Source organism: Psammomys obesus, unplaced genomic scaffold (assembly GCF_907164565.1).
Source record: "Psammomys obesus unplaced genomic scaffold, mPsaObe1.curated_primary_1811, whole genome shotgun sequence".
In the NCBI taxonomy this organism is placed as follows: domain Eukaryota; kingdom Metazoa; phylum Chordata; class Mammalia; order Rodentia; family Muridae; genus Psammomys; species Psammomys obesus.
The window spans coordinates 6,866,851-6,880,536 of NW_026596034.1; the positions used below are offsets into that span (position 1 = coordinate 6,866,851).

The 13,686-nt window shown below is 43.0% G+C and overlaps 1 protein-coding gene across 4 annotated transcripts in view; it reads right to left on the reverse strand.

The window, feature by feature from the left end:
• Positions 1-627: 627 nt before the first annotated feature.
• Positions 628-13,686, reverse strand: part of Tox3 (TOX high mobility group box family member 3) — a 99,773-nt gene continuing 86,714 nt past the window's right edge. For 2 of the 4 annotated variants that reach the window (XM_055621607.1, XM_055621606.1), the window contains exons 4-8: positions 12,326-12,595; positions 8,207-8,434; positions 6,348-6,428; positions 1,870-2,595; positions 628-1,612 (exon numbers count right to left, since the gene is read on the reverse strand). In XM_055621607.1, the coding sequence (XP_055477582.1) occupies positions 1,559-1,612; positions 1,870-2,595; positions 6,348-6,428; positions 8,207-8,434; positions 12,326-12,595 (1,359 nt within the window). In that variant the 3' untranslated portion in view covers positions 628-1,558. Of the gene's footprint in view, positions 2,596-6,347; positions 6,429-8,206; positions 8,435-12,325; positions 12,596-13,686 lie in introns of all 4 variants that reach the window. The other 2 variants (XM_055621609.1, XM_055621608.1) reach the window with 1 other exon arrangement.

The following is a 13,686-nucleotide window of genomic DNA, read 5'->3' on the forward strand; positions in this document are numbered from 1 at the left end:
CCGTTATGCGTACCCTCATTCTTTCCAGATTAGGATTCCAGTCAGGGTTGACACTTGCTGTTTTTAATTTTCATTTTATCATAAGCAGTTTAAGACTGTTGCCAGTGGTAATTTGCAATTTTTATCAAGACCTCTTCATTACAGTTTCTGACAGGAGAGATACTGTAATTAATCATGCAAGACAACTGGGGACCATGGTCACGCAGCTCTCAAAGAGAAGCCACCACAGAGCAGAGAAGAAGGGGGGAGGTGGGCACCGAAACTCTTATTTTGGCCTCAAAATTAGGATCCACCATTCACTTTAATAGAAATAATAACACAATGGCAAACAGTTCCAGCCCTGAACAGAACACAACTGCATTTTGCCTTCCATAAATTTATTTGTATCTTATCTGTATTTTATTTGTAATTATTTATATCATAATTATTTGTATCTTTACAAAAAAGATAATTAAAAAAAAACAACATAATTTCACATTTTTTTTCAGGGCCTTGGTGTTTGGCTGTAAAATCCCAATTCCTGGTCATGAATATTGTGTTTCTGGATGAAAATGAAGGATGGCAGTCAGCTCAGGCAGGCTGGTTGGTGCCATGTTCCCCATCTTAACGTATTGAAGGGACCAGAAGTAAAATTTGACATTCCGTTTTATTTGAAAAGTGAACAGTGTCCTTGTCGATGCATCAAAATACAGTCCACAGATTTTACTGAAATGTGTTTATTCTATAGCAAGATAAAAGCATTTTGTTTTAGTTAAGCAAAATACAAACAACTTAATTGCTGCTATCATAACTCATAAAAAAGTATAAAACAGCATAAAAACACAATAAGCAATGTAGCAATGAATGGTTTATGTCACCAGTGTTTACGTTAAAGCCTCATTTAGGAAAACTTTACAACACATGATATGAAAACTTACAACTTGGAAAGAAAATATTTACATTGATTATTTCAGATGTAGTGTGCCTTTTAAATATTCAATATTCTACCGGTATTACATCATAATAAAAACTCTTGCTTTTTCTTTTTAAATCTTAACTTTCGTAATAACTGTTTCATTTAAGTGCATTTCCCTTTTAAAAATACAGTGTTTTTATTTTTTGAAACTTGTCACTCAAAACACGTAATATAGTATTCACATTTCTTCTAATCAGAAGGAAGATAATGGGCTAACAGTGGCCGTAGATATTGTCACAACATATACAGTGGTTTGATTCAGAGAAGTCATGGATACAAAGTAGAAATAAGTAAATAAATCAATAATTGAATCACTTGCATTTTTTTTTCTGGAGAGATTTAGAAAAAAAATAAGAGCTTTGGCAAAAGTCTGTGATTTACATTATTTTTTTTTTCATGACAAAAAAATGCCATCAACTATTCACATCATACAAATGTTTGTATGAAACTGGATCTTCATATTTCAGGTAGTTACAACTGTGCTTTGTACTCAGTTATTTATTTTATTTCAGAAGTTCAAATAGCCTGGAAGTGTGGTTCACTCACTTCTGGAGAAATAAGGCCATTTTTTTTCTATGACTCGGAAAGGCCAGTTTACAGTCATCAGTATGTCCCAGGATTCATTAAACGGTTTGATTCACATATTGTAGGTCTAGCCTGAATAAATAAAAAAGGCAGCACATGACAGAGCGCAGCTTTCTTGTTTAAAAACAAAGTGATGTATAGTCAGCTAAAAGATGCTTCCCAGCTACACCGCAGTTCTTATTGCCTATCTAATAGACACTTGAGAGGACCGTTTGACCTGTTACACATTTCTGTATAACCGGAGTCAACTTACAAGTTCCAGTCCGTACACCTTCCGACCCACGCCTCCCTCAGATCCCAGTGCCTGGTGCACCTTAGAAAATACTGACCTGCGGCAATACTTGAGTCTGTGTCTGGGACTGGATCTGAGGCTGGTGCTGCTGAGGCGCTGGCTGGGGGCTGCTGATGGCGGGGATGGGGGATGTGATCTGTGAGGTGACAGGGGAGTGCTGCCGGGGAGAAGGCTGAGACTGGTGCTGCATGTGCTGCAGTTGCTGCAGCTGGAGATGCTGCTGCAGCTGCTGCTGCAGCTGCTGTTGGTTGAGCTGCTGCTGGAGATGCTGCTGCTGCTGCTGCTGTAGGTGCTGCTGCATGTGGTGTTGAAAATGCTGCTGCTGCATCTGCTGCTGAATCTGCTGATGCATTTGGTGCTGCTGCAACTGCTGCTGCTGCATCTGCTGCATCTGCTGCTGCTGCTGCTGTTGCTGCAGCTGCAGCTGATGCTGCTGGGTTTGCACCGAAGGGCTCACCTGGGTGGAGGCCGCAGACCCAACCATGGTCGTCCCCATGGAGCTTATCAGTGGAGCCCCAATGTTCGAGGGCATATTGGCCGCAATGGTGACGGATGTGACAATCTGGCTCATGGGTAGTCTCATGGTTAGGGGCTTGGGAGCGATCGACCTAGGCAGCGACTGTGGGAGAGTCTGAGGTGAGGCTGGGACTGTCCCATGTTGAGACAGTGGTGTGTTCAGAAGGAGGGACGATGTCAGATTGGTTGATGCCAGAGTTTGCTGGACAGAGCGGATGGTCTGGGCTTCAGCTGATTCAGCAGCAGCCTGCATGGGGAGAGATGAAGTTCCAGAATGTTACAATCTATCAACATTTACTATAAACTGACTCAAAAACTACTAAAAAACCACCACTACTCAGGCTTCCCACTGCCTTTGTCATGTGACCATCTAAGGGCCTCCTGAAGGCAGAGTCAATTTGGCTCTGCTCCACCGGGAGGCTGGGCTGCGGTGGCGCCTTTGCTCACTGGGATGGGATGAGGGTGAAAGTGTGCCAGTTCCATGCTGACTCCTTGAGGGATGGTGCACGCTTCCACTCTCTACATTGAGAGTCCCCCCAGAAAGACAGAGCCGTGGCCCTGCCTCACCGGGAGCCAGCCCCTGTCAGCACCCAACTGCAGGTGGGCTGCTCCTTCAATCAGACAGAAGAGCAGGACTCAGGCTGAAGCCAGCCACTTGGCTCTCTCTGAGAAAGCTTATCTCTGCATGTCCCTGGGGTTTGTGGTTGGTTGTTACACAGCATTACCTGGGAAATGACATAACTGATACCCCTTGTAAAAGTAACAGTTCTTCACTCTACCCATTCTAGCCTCCCTTCCGAAGCAACACTCTTTGAAAGACAATGGATCTCAGCTCTACCAATGTACACCTCTGGGTCTCTGGCGGTGTTTATTCACGTATCTGTTCCCCTTCTTTAACGTGGCAGGGTGTTGGAGTGGACTTGTATGGAAGCTATGAGAGGAGTCATTCGTGCACTACGCAAGCAGAACGGTGTGGTTCTCAGGGAGTACTTGCACGTTAACAAGAGATACCACCAGAAACCTGAACCACTGGAAAATGTCAAAAACCCATTCGCATAACTGTTTACCTCCATGACCACTCAAATATTAAAAAACTATAACTACAGTCTTTGAAGACACCAAATGGAAGTAATCATGACTTTAGAAGTGTTTCAGCTTTAACAACTGTTTTCACAGGCCCGAGAATTTATCAGTGAATTCATAGATGAAGAGAGAACCTTAAAACATCATACAATGTGATAACTCGTTAAACAATGGAATAGGTCTATTCCATTTTGTGTCCCAAATATCTGCTAATATAAGTTCTTTTACACATGCAAAAGTGGCTGGAATGTTTCACCTTAAAGATAGTTTCACCCTTTATTTTTTGTAAAATCATGTTTTACTACTCTGTTTGCTTGACTGCTTGGTGGTGCCAGTGGAACCCAGGGCCTCCTTCATGCTGGGCAAGTACACTATCATTGAACTATCTCTACTTCCTTTGGAGTTCTTCTTTGTGGTGGGATTAACAGGGGACACCATGCTCCAATCAAGTATCATGAGACATCTTTAATACTTTTAAATATTTACTTCTGAATTTCTTTCTGTGACTCCGATTTATAAAATTCTGCTACTTGAGAGAACCAGAAAATGGCCTCCTATAGGGTCACATGGTGTAGCCAGTGGCTCTGGTTAGACAAGACCCATCATTGTAAAGCATCATTCTTGCATGGACAGTGCTCTCTGGTTTATAAACCCAATGCGACTGAAATGCAACATCAGAATTGGGCGGCCCTAGTCTAGAGGCTTAGGGAAGCCAGTGCTGTAAATATGCACACACTGAAGGACAAGGGATTACAGCTCTTCCAGTGCGCATCTCCGGATCTTTGAGAGTGTGCATTAGAAACGTTTACAGGCCTCACAAAATCGAATATGCACCATTTTGTAATAAAACTCTCAAATATTTAAAAGCCAGCAGGCTGGTTTTAAGAAAGAAACTATATGGAATCTGTTGACTCCGGCCAGTGGCATCAGGGAGCCCTGAGGCGGCACTTCAGGGGTGAATGATGCTGGCGTGGTGACTGTGGAGGTACCTGCAAGATTTACTCACTGAAAACCTAATGGTAAGCCTCTACTAACACCTCCGAATAGTTACATTCAGTAGACGGTCGTTTCGGCTTGGATGGGAGCTCTGTGATGTGTGCACAGAGGCTCAGATTATAGCGGCGCGTGATGCAAACCTATTGTTGTGCCCTTTCACTGGTCCTTATTGTTGAAGGCTTAAGATCTTAGGTCTCCAAAACTCATCAACCAGAAGCTTCTAATTCCTCTAAGAGGGTTTGATGTACACCCCTCCTCAGCATGAAGGCAAGTTTGAAAGTGTTCAACTGCTCTTCGTCTTAACTTGTGAAACTCCCAACAGAGACATTTTCCTCAGAGGAGTGGGAAGTGGCCACTCTGGGCCTGGATGTGCCTCCTGGCATCTTCAGGGGCAGGCTGAAATTCTTCTGACAACGCACCTCAACTATGACTTTAGTTCCTCTCAACCACCTAATTACATAAATCCCAGGTCTCTGTGAACAACGTTTACCAAATTTAAGAAAACAAATTGTTTTCAGTCTACCCTTTTAAATTCTGTCTTTTTCGTGAAGTGTCATTAAAGCACATTTGGAACACTGACTCTAGTCAGTATTTAAATTATCCTTTCTAAGCCAGTCACAGACTTGAAGATCCTAGTTGTGGTTTCTTATTTCCCGTTGAGACAGCAGTCCTTGCTTTAAATTTGTATGTGGTCAACTGCTGACACAGTCACACGCAAAGGTCACCTGTCCTTGCCTCTGGGTACGCCGAAGGCAGCCTGCTCCACCTGAGAAGCACACACAGCCACCCTGCCCACCATTCTCCACCTCCATGTGCTTGTACCCAGCACGGTGCCCACCGCCCGCACAACCTGCTTTCCATCTGACTTTACCCTCGGTGCATTGCCCAGTATACAATCTTCCAGAATCTCAAGAAAAGGGTTTTGCTATTGACCTGATACATGTTTTGTCTCTAATGAAGTGGGAGGTGTCCCGGGAGCTGTCAACAAAGGGAGGAGGCCCTCTGTTGATCTGATTCAGCATGGCTGCCCGTGGTGGATCATCATACAAAGAAGAAAAAACTCAGGTGAACAAGAGACAAAAAGGGAGAAAGTCCTTTCAACATGCCTTTGAGGCCTTATGTACTTGAGATAACAATAATGATCAAATGGAACTGATGTCTCAAAAGAGACGAGTTTGGTGCAGAAACCTGCTTAGTCCAAAGTATTCACCCCAAAGACTGTCTGAATCTAGAAAGGCAAACACTTCAGTAACTAGCTGATAAAATAATGTAAGAGCTTAGGTCTGTTGGCGGGACTGAGAGTTAGAGTGCTTGGTAAGTGGGAGGCTCTGGGTTCAATCCTTAGGACTGCCAGAGAGACATACTGACAGACAGATAGACAGACAGAGTATGTCTACATTCCTTTTGGATCAAGGTAATATTGACCTACAGCAGAGCTGCTGTGGGATATTAGCCCCTTTTAGAATACATCACTGTATGCATAATAAATATACTTTTGTGTCTTAGTACTTGGAACATGATTTTACTTTAAATAATCATGAGGTTTACTTCTTTATATGATGTGAAACAAATGCTCAAAAACACACCACTGCTGATTACAATAATGTAACCATCAGAGAACTTGTGATATGTTCACATATGCCCGACAAGCGTATCTCTAGTTTCAAACTGAGGCCATTAACCCAGAACCAACTCCCCACACAGGGAAAGAACAACAGGCTATTTAAAATGTATCTATATGGCTACAAAATACAAACAAAAAGAGCAGCAACGCGTGAGCAGTAATTTGGCTGCAGCAGCTTACAGGAGCTCCCACTGTTCACCCCGTCGGGTGGGTAGCGTCTAATGGAAGGCTCTGAAGGAGCCACACCGATGTTCGCAGTGCACACATGGGCCGCTCCCACGCCGCAGCAGGCTTACCTTAGAAACGAGGCTGGCCCGGTAGGCAGCCAGGGCCTTCAAGTATTCTTTCTTGGCAGCTTCTGTTTTCCTTTTATATACCTATTAAAATAAGACCACAATTAGCACCACCCTCAGGCTATAAATTCTTAGCTATAAACCTGCTACACAAATTAGGTCACATAAACAGAGCTCACCTAAAAACCCGGTCTCACCGGCTTTGATTTTTCAAATGTTTTCTCTCTCTCTCTCTCTCTCTCTCTCTCTCTCTCTCTCTCTCCACACACACACAGAGAGAGAGAGAGAGAGAGAGAGAGAGAGAGAGACAGAGACAGAGACAAACAGAGAGTGAGAGAGAGAGAGAGAGAAAGAGGAGTAATGTAAAAAAAACCCAAAAAGCCCTGCCACCTACAGCCAAGCCCGGTTTTGAGGATGTTTGATGATGGAAAGAGAAAATGATCTCAGGCTGCTGCCAAAGCCCTCTTCCTAGATAGTGAACAAGCAGTGAGCACCACCTCTCCACAAATGGCTTAAATTCTAATAAGGACTAGGTTTTCCCATCAGTGTCAACTTCCCATCACACATGGCGGCCCTTGCATACAAAATAAACAAATAAATACTTTGATGTTGTTGTTGTTTGTTTTGTTTTTTTTTGTTTTTCAAGATAGGGTTTCTCTGTGTAGCCTTGGCTGTTCTGGACTCACTCTGTAGACGAGGCTAGCCTCGAACTCACAGAGATCCGCCTGCCTCTGCCTCCCTGAGTGCTGGGATTACAGGTGTGCACCACTATGCTTGGCTACTAATTTTTTTTTTTTTAATTAGACAAAAAAAGAAAAGATGGGGGCATCTCAATCTTGGGCTTCTTTTGAAGAACGAAAGAAAAGTAGAAATCATAAATAATAAAAGATGGGAGACCGTCACAGTGAGATCAAGGAGTTACATGAGTACTGGTGGATTATACAAGATTTGGGCTTCATCTTTATTAAGGAGTCTGATGGCTGGCTATTAGAACAAAGTAAAACCCTCTCTCTAGAATATGTTAAGTGTGTGGCAGTAATTCCCTGGTTCCTTAGAACTTCATGTGGGGGACAGAAACCAGTGTAGGGTGTATGGTAATAAGCCGATGGCAAGCAAACAGGCGCATTGAGTAGCTGCACCATTCCAGTGAACAAGCTGCAGGAATGAGGGGCTGATATACATCTCTCTACGCTTCCCTTCTGAAGCAATCCTTCTGTTTTATTGCTGATAGGGGTCTATTCTTCCATAAGATATAGCAAACTTCCATTAAAGGTAATTGGAGTTTTATGCAAGCAGGAGAGGACCAACCCCAAAGGACCCCATTCTTCCCTTCATTTGTGGCTAGGAGTTGAAGAGGGGAGCAGGCCCCCGAGGAAGTATCTCCCACCAGCATGGCAAATCTCTGAATATATCATGCTACATAGCTTTCAAATGAACTTAGAATAAAATTTCAAATGCTCAGTGACAATAATGAGACATGCAGAGGCAGCTTCAAAGTTTGGAAACGCACCAGGATAGCACAAGGGTTCAGAAAGATGATCAATGGAAAAGCAAGCAGGATGGACCTAATCCCTTTCTGAACAAAGAGGGAAAATTCCACATTATTTAAAATGAAAAGATTATCATCAAAACTTTGCTTGCAGGCTACTGGCCAGATTTCTTCCAAGTCTCCCGTGAACAGATTCTGAGCCTGTACTCTTAAGTTGACTAGAAATCAATACAGGCAGAGTTGTTTGGATTTATTTGCACACATTTTAATCCCATAGTTTAGACAGGCTTTCTTAAGAAGCAATCATATTAGATTGCTAGGAATATTCTTGTAGCTTTTTAAATATACGTTCCATGACAGACGCTTGCCTTACCTGCTTTTGTTCCTCTCCAAGGCTGTCCCACATAGATGCTACAATTTTGGAGACCTCTCCAAAGGTTGCATTGGGGTTTTGACCTTTAATTGCAGCTTGTGTGTCTCTGAAAAACAGGGCATATGCTGACACTGGCTTCTGTGGCTCATTGGGATCTTTCTTTTTCTTTTTCTTTGGAGTCTTGGGCTTTTTGCCAGAATCTGGGGCCGTTCTTTTCTCTCCAATGGCCTGCAAAGCAGTAAGAAAATTCACTGCCTAGAATGAACTTACAGAGAATGCAACAAGACTCACTCCAAGCCACAGTTGCTCTTTGAAGGTTTTGTTAAGCATCATCAACAGATGAATTGCCACCAAAAGCGGGGGAGGGGCAAACTTGCTTAGAGCTAACTGGACAGCAGAGATTAGCATTTAGCACACTGATTAATGAGACCCGGAAGTAGCTTCAATATATTCGCAACATATGCTTTCCATGGCAATTATGAGTAATGAAAGTCAGAGCACTCTGTACCAGGCCACGCTATCTATATACAATTCTGCACACGTGCACATGAGCAAGACAGTTCACAGTCAGAGGGTTTAGAAGGAAAACCTAATCACAGTTTGGATATGGATCATATTAGGATATTTTAAACAAGGCCCCCTGCCATAGTTACATGCCATCTGTATGACTGGTCAGAATTGATTTTTGTATGGCTGATTTTTTTCTCTCTCTCTTTACAAGAAGGTTGCTGTGCTAATGAGCCTCTGGAAGTGCAAATAGAAATTAGCTGTAATCACTACACTTGCACAATAAAGGAAAGGTCATCTTTATTTTCTAAAATAATAACTTTCGAAAGGACAAGATAATGAGAAATATAAAAATGTCAAAGCCACTTTAACTGGAGGTAGAAAAGAAATGAATACTCATCAAAACATTAGCAGCCTGTAAAAGAACACCAGTTGATATTTAAAACCATCAAGACTAACAGGAAAGCTACAAGAAGGCTACTCATTACACAAGGTAAGTATGTAGCAGCTCTGTACAGAGACACGTCCTCAATGTGGGCTCTCCAGTCAGAACCCTACGCAGGATACGGATAGAGACCCAAGTTTATATACAGCCAAGCTTCCTTTTAATTTGCTGTTTATCACCTATTTATTTACTGGTTTGTTTATATTTATTTTACACGTATGAGTGCTTTGCCTACAAGTATGTTTATACACTACATGCATGCACTACACATAAAAGCCAGGAGAGGACACTGGACCCCCTGGAACTGGAGTTACAGAAGGCTGTGCGCTGCCACGTGGGTGCTGGGAACCAAACCTGGGTCCTCTGCAAGAGCAGAAAGTGCTCTTGACCACTGAGCATTCTGTCTAGATCCTATCACCTGCTTTGTCCTGACCACATCATAGAGACACCCATCCAAGGAGGAAGAAAATGACTCACCCCCCTCTGCTTTCTCTGACTGAGATTACAGTGCAAATACAGGGAAGGCTTTGTTCGGCTGTGGTTATCTGCATCAAGAATCCCCAAGCATTTGCCAAAGCCTGTTTAAAAGCCAGGCTTGGGCCTGACGAACAAGAGCTGACTCAAGTTACTAACAGATTGGATTTTAAGGACTTTCAGCCCTAATTCAAATATTACTAGAGTTTTAAAACTTTCTAAATGAGGGTCATTTGGAATTTAATCCAATTGCTGAAAATTCTTAGGGAGGAACCTAATAAGCAGTAACTTTTCCTGGAGAACACTGCATATTTAAATCTTTGAGAACTGCTGCCTGACTTCTAGCTTATCCTGACTTTGATTGACAACCAAATACAAATGGACTTCACCTCCCTTCCTTCTAAAAGACCAGTCTTCATAACTTAAGGGTTAATTTGATAATTCTGTAGACTCCATAGTCTTTTTTTTTTTTTTTAATTTTCAAAATCAGCACGACTTGCTTAATTCTACTCAATGATCTAAAAGCTGGATGGGAAACCAGACTCCTTTCAGTTAGATACTTAATGGAAGACAGGTTTTCTTTTGGTAAAGCCAGATTTAAGTGTCTGCAAGTTCTGAGGTCTCTCTTGGAAAAGTGCAGTTTTTCCTAACCACCATTTCTTTCTAAGACTAATCTAGAAATGAAGAGTCCTACACTTCAAACAACAGATCATGATATATTCTCTTAAAAAAAAAAAAACAAACAAAAATAAAAACCAAAAAACATTTCATAGTTGACGCCAAAGGTTTCAGATGCTAGAAAAATACCTTCGCTGAAAAGAGGTATATAATAATCATTTTAATCCCCCTTTATCAGATAATTGGCTTAAAAGGTAACAAATTGGATTCCTGTCTTCACATAAACCTAAAGCTTCACTTACAATGGAGTAAGGCAGGGTGGGGTCACATGGACAAATTCTGTTTGACACAGGGCCGAGTGCATGCCAGGGGAGAGAAGGCTTCCAGCTGGACATGGAAAGGCACACCTGGCTGGGCTGCCATGACCTGGGCCTCCCTTCCTTCACCCAGTCACGTCTCCATGCCCAGCCGGGTGCTCACTGGACACCGTTTCATGACCAAACACCTCACCTTAAATCCACCTCGCCTTCTGCAGTATCATTCTATCCACCCTCCTCTTTTCCGCATAGCCCAGTCTTCTCTAGCTCCTCTTCTTCCCTGTGCTAGGTAAGATAATGGTTCTCGGCCTTCTGGCCAAACTGGCTTACTCTCACATTGTCTTGCACACAGTCCCCAGCTCCGAAGTTCCAGCTCCAAAGGACTGAAACGTAAGCACCTCAAGTGACTCCCCACATCAGTTGCAGGCCAAACCCATCCGTGCTGGCTCTCAAACCAAAATGCGATTTATCTCTTCCATTCCATCACTGCACCTTCAGGATTCAGCAACACCCGTTAACCGGGTACTACACACGCATTCCTTCCTTGGATGAAGACAAACCAGCAAGCACAAAAATCTTTCTAGCTAATTTATTTTTTCTCTTCACCCACTCTGTGTATTGTTTTCTACAGACTATAGATGGCCAAAGTAGTTCATCTAAAGTATCTGTCCATTTATGGCCATCCTTGCACACACAAGATTGCCACCGCACACCCAAGCCATTTCTTCTGTTTCTGTCCTCCCGACTATGTCAAACTTCACGGCACTCTTAAATGGAGAGACACTTCCCATTGCTCCTCATTTTCCCCCTGAACTAGAATGCTGGCCTCTTTCTTCTGCCTCACAAACTTTTATGCATCTTCTCATACCTGATTCAAATACAAGCTACTCAATAAGGTCTTCCTCAATTCACCCTCCCAAGCAGAAGTGATTCTATTCTCTGCATGCCAGTGGCATCAATTATGCCACTAATCACATTTGGAACTATTTTTACATTGGTATTCAGAACCAGTGGAGGAGTTTTTCAGACAACATTGCGTGAGCGCTTTCTCTCTCCCTTTCAGTGGTGCTGGGGATTGAACTCAGACCCTTGCACACAGTAGAAATTCTAGCTGCCACTGAGCACCACCCCAGCTTCTTAGAAACCTTCACAACACTAAAACCAAGAAAACTGGCAAGCACAGAACAGGTTCAAAACACACCATTAGTAGAAGCATACTGAGTGATTGTGTACCATTACAGTGCTGGTTTTCATTAAAGCTATCCATTTGGGCATTCAGGAAAGTCACATCCGCAATCTATGTACATTCAAAAGTGTATCCTCCATGAGCAAGGTACAGAATAATTCAAATCTACCCAGTAGCCATCAGTGAGATACAGTAGTAGCAAAATGTGGTCATCCCCCGCAAAACAAGTGAAACTTGCTCAGAACTAGAACCTTTAGAGTTTCTCGAGAGTCTGGAATATTGGAAACCGGAGTACAGGTCCTTCTATTTGCAGAGCAGAACAGTTAAACCTAAAAAGACTCAAGGGATTTGCTTAAGGTCTTACTGCTCATAGAGATCTGCTCTTTCGTTTCAGTACCCTTTCACCAAAAATTGTGTATGAAGAAAAAACCAAAAACTAAACCACCATCAACTGAAACGGTTCTCCAAATCCACGAAGAAAAAGAAAGCAATACCATAAATGCAATCGAAAGCCTGAGCAGGGCCTGGCCCAGCAGTCTTCCAGGCTCTGTACTAAGCCATCTCTAACTTACTCTGTTGGCTTCATCAGCATCCTCTTCATTGATAGAGCTGGAAGGGGAAGGGGTGGCCGATTTGCTTGCTGGAGGTGAAGGAGATGTGTGGGGCACACTGGTTCCTCCCAAATTCAAGCCCAGTTGCGCACTGAGCTGAGACTGGTTGATGGTGGTCAGCTGGGGAGTGGGCATGATCCCAGAGCGGGCAGCATCGGTCATATGGACAATTGACCTCATGATCACGGAGGGATCCTGGCGGTACTGTGACACTTGTGTGTGGCTCTGATCCTACAAAAATAAGAGGGAGGGGAGGAAAGAAGTTTAGTTTTTCCAAATACCAATGAACTTGCAAGGTTGGCAACTGTATAGATGGGTCAGACCCATTGCAGCTTTGACGAGACATTTGGATACATGCCACAAAGACAAAAGGTCAGAAGCACAAAATGCAAAGATGGAACCTAACTGTCTTGATGTAAGATCAGTCCTTGAGTGACTTAAAAAAAAAAAAGACAATTTGCCAAAGGAAACCACCCTTTAGGGGTTCACCAATGAGTCTGTGTCCTTCTCATACACAGCACTGGTTCTGTGACCCACTGTGTGAGTGGAGGGCCCCTGCTCTGGCATGCCCTTGTGGAAATGCATATTCCCAGCAGAGAGTGGCCAGAGAGACACAGAGTTGTGTTTCACAGAGCAGAATCTGTCCGCATTAGAGAATCTTTTTCCTGCAGCCGAATGTTAGCCAGGGTCATCACAGTTCTGAATTACACTGCCAAGGGCATCTGGAAGTCATTCAATGTCTTGGCTCCCACACCCAGGCTTTCATTTAAACCCATGTTATTTTTTTGTTTTCTTTTGCTGAGCCCACCATGATTTAATGTTACAATACTTCTAAAAATATTCCAGAATAGCAAGTGGGGACTTCCCCAACAGCATTAGTTTTCTGTGAAAACTATTTCCCCGACTTCAGAAGCAGCCTTCCCTGTTTTGGGGAGCTGCTTGAAGCCATTAAAGCTATTGCTGCCTCTTTCCCATTCCTTCCTTTTTAATACCAAAGAAAGCAAAATAAAGACCTGACTTTCCAGCCATTTCTTTCAGACTTGTCATTTGGAGTGAGTCTGTGATTTTAAGAAAATCTAATTTTCTTGACCCCCACTGACCTAGAATCCTCGCTGTTCCTTCTTGGAGTCTTTCTAGTAAGGCCTCTTTCCCATTCCTTCCTTTTTAATACCAAAGAAAGCAAAATAAAGACCTGACTTTCCAGCCATTTCTTTCAGACTTGTCATTTGGAGTGAGTCTGTGATTTTAAGAAAATCTAATTTTCTTGACCCCCACTGACCTAGAATCCTCGCTGTTCCTTCTTGGAGTCTTTCTAGTAAGGC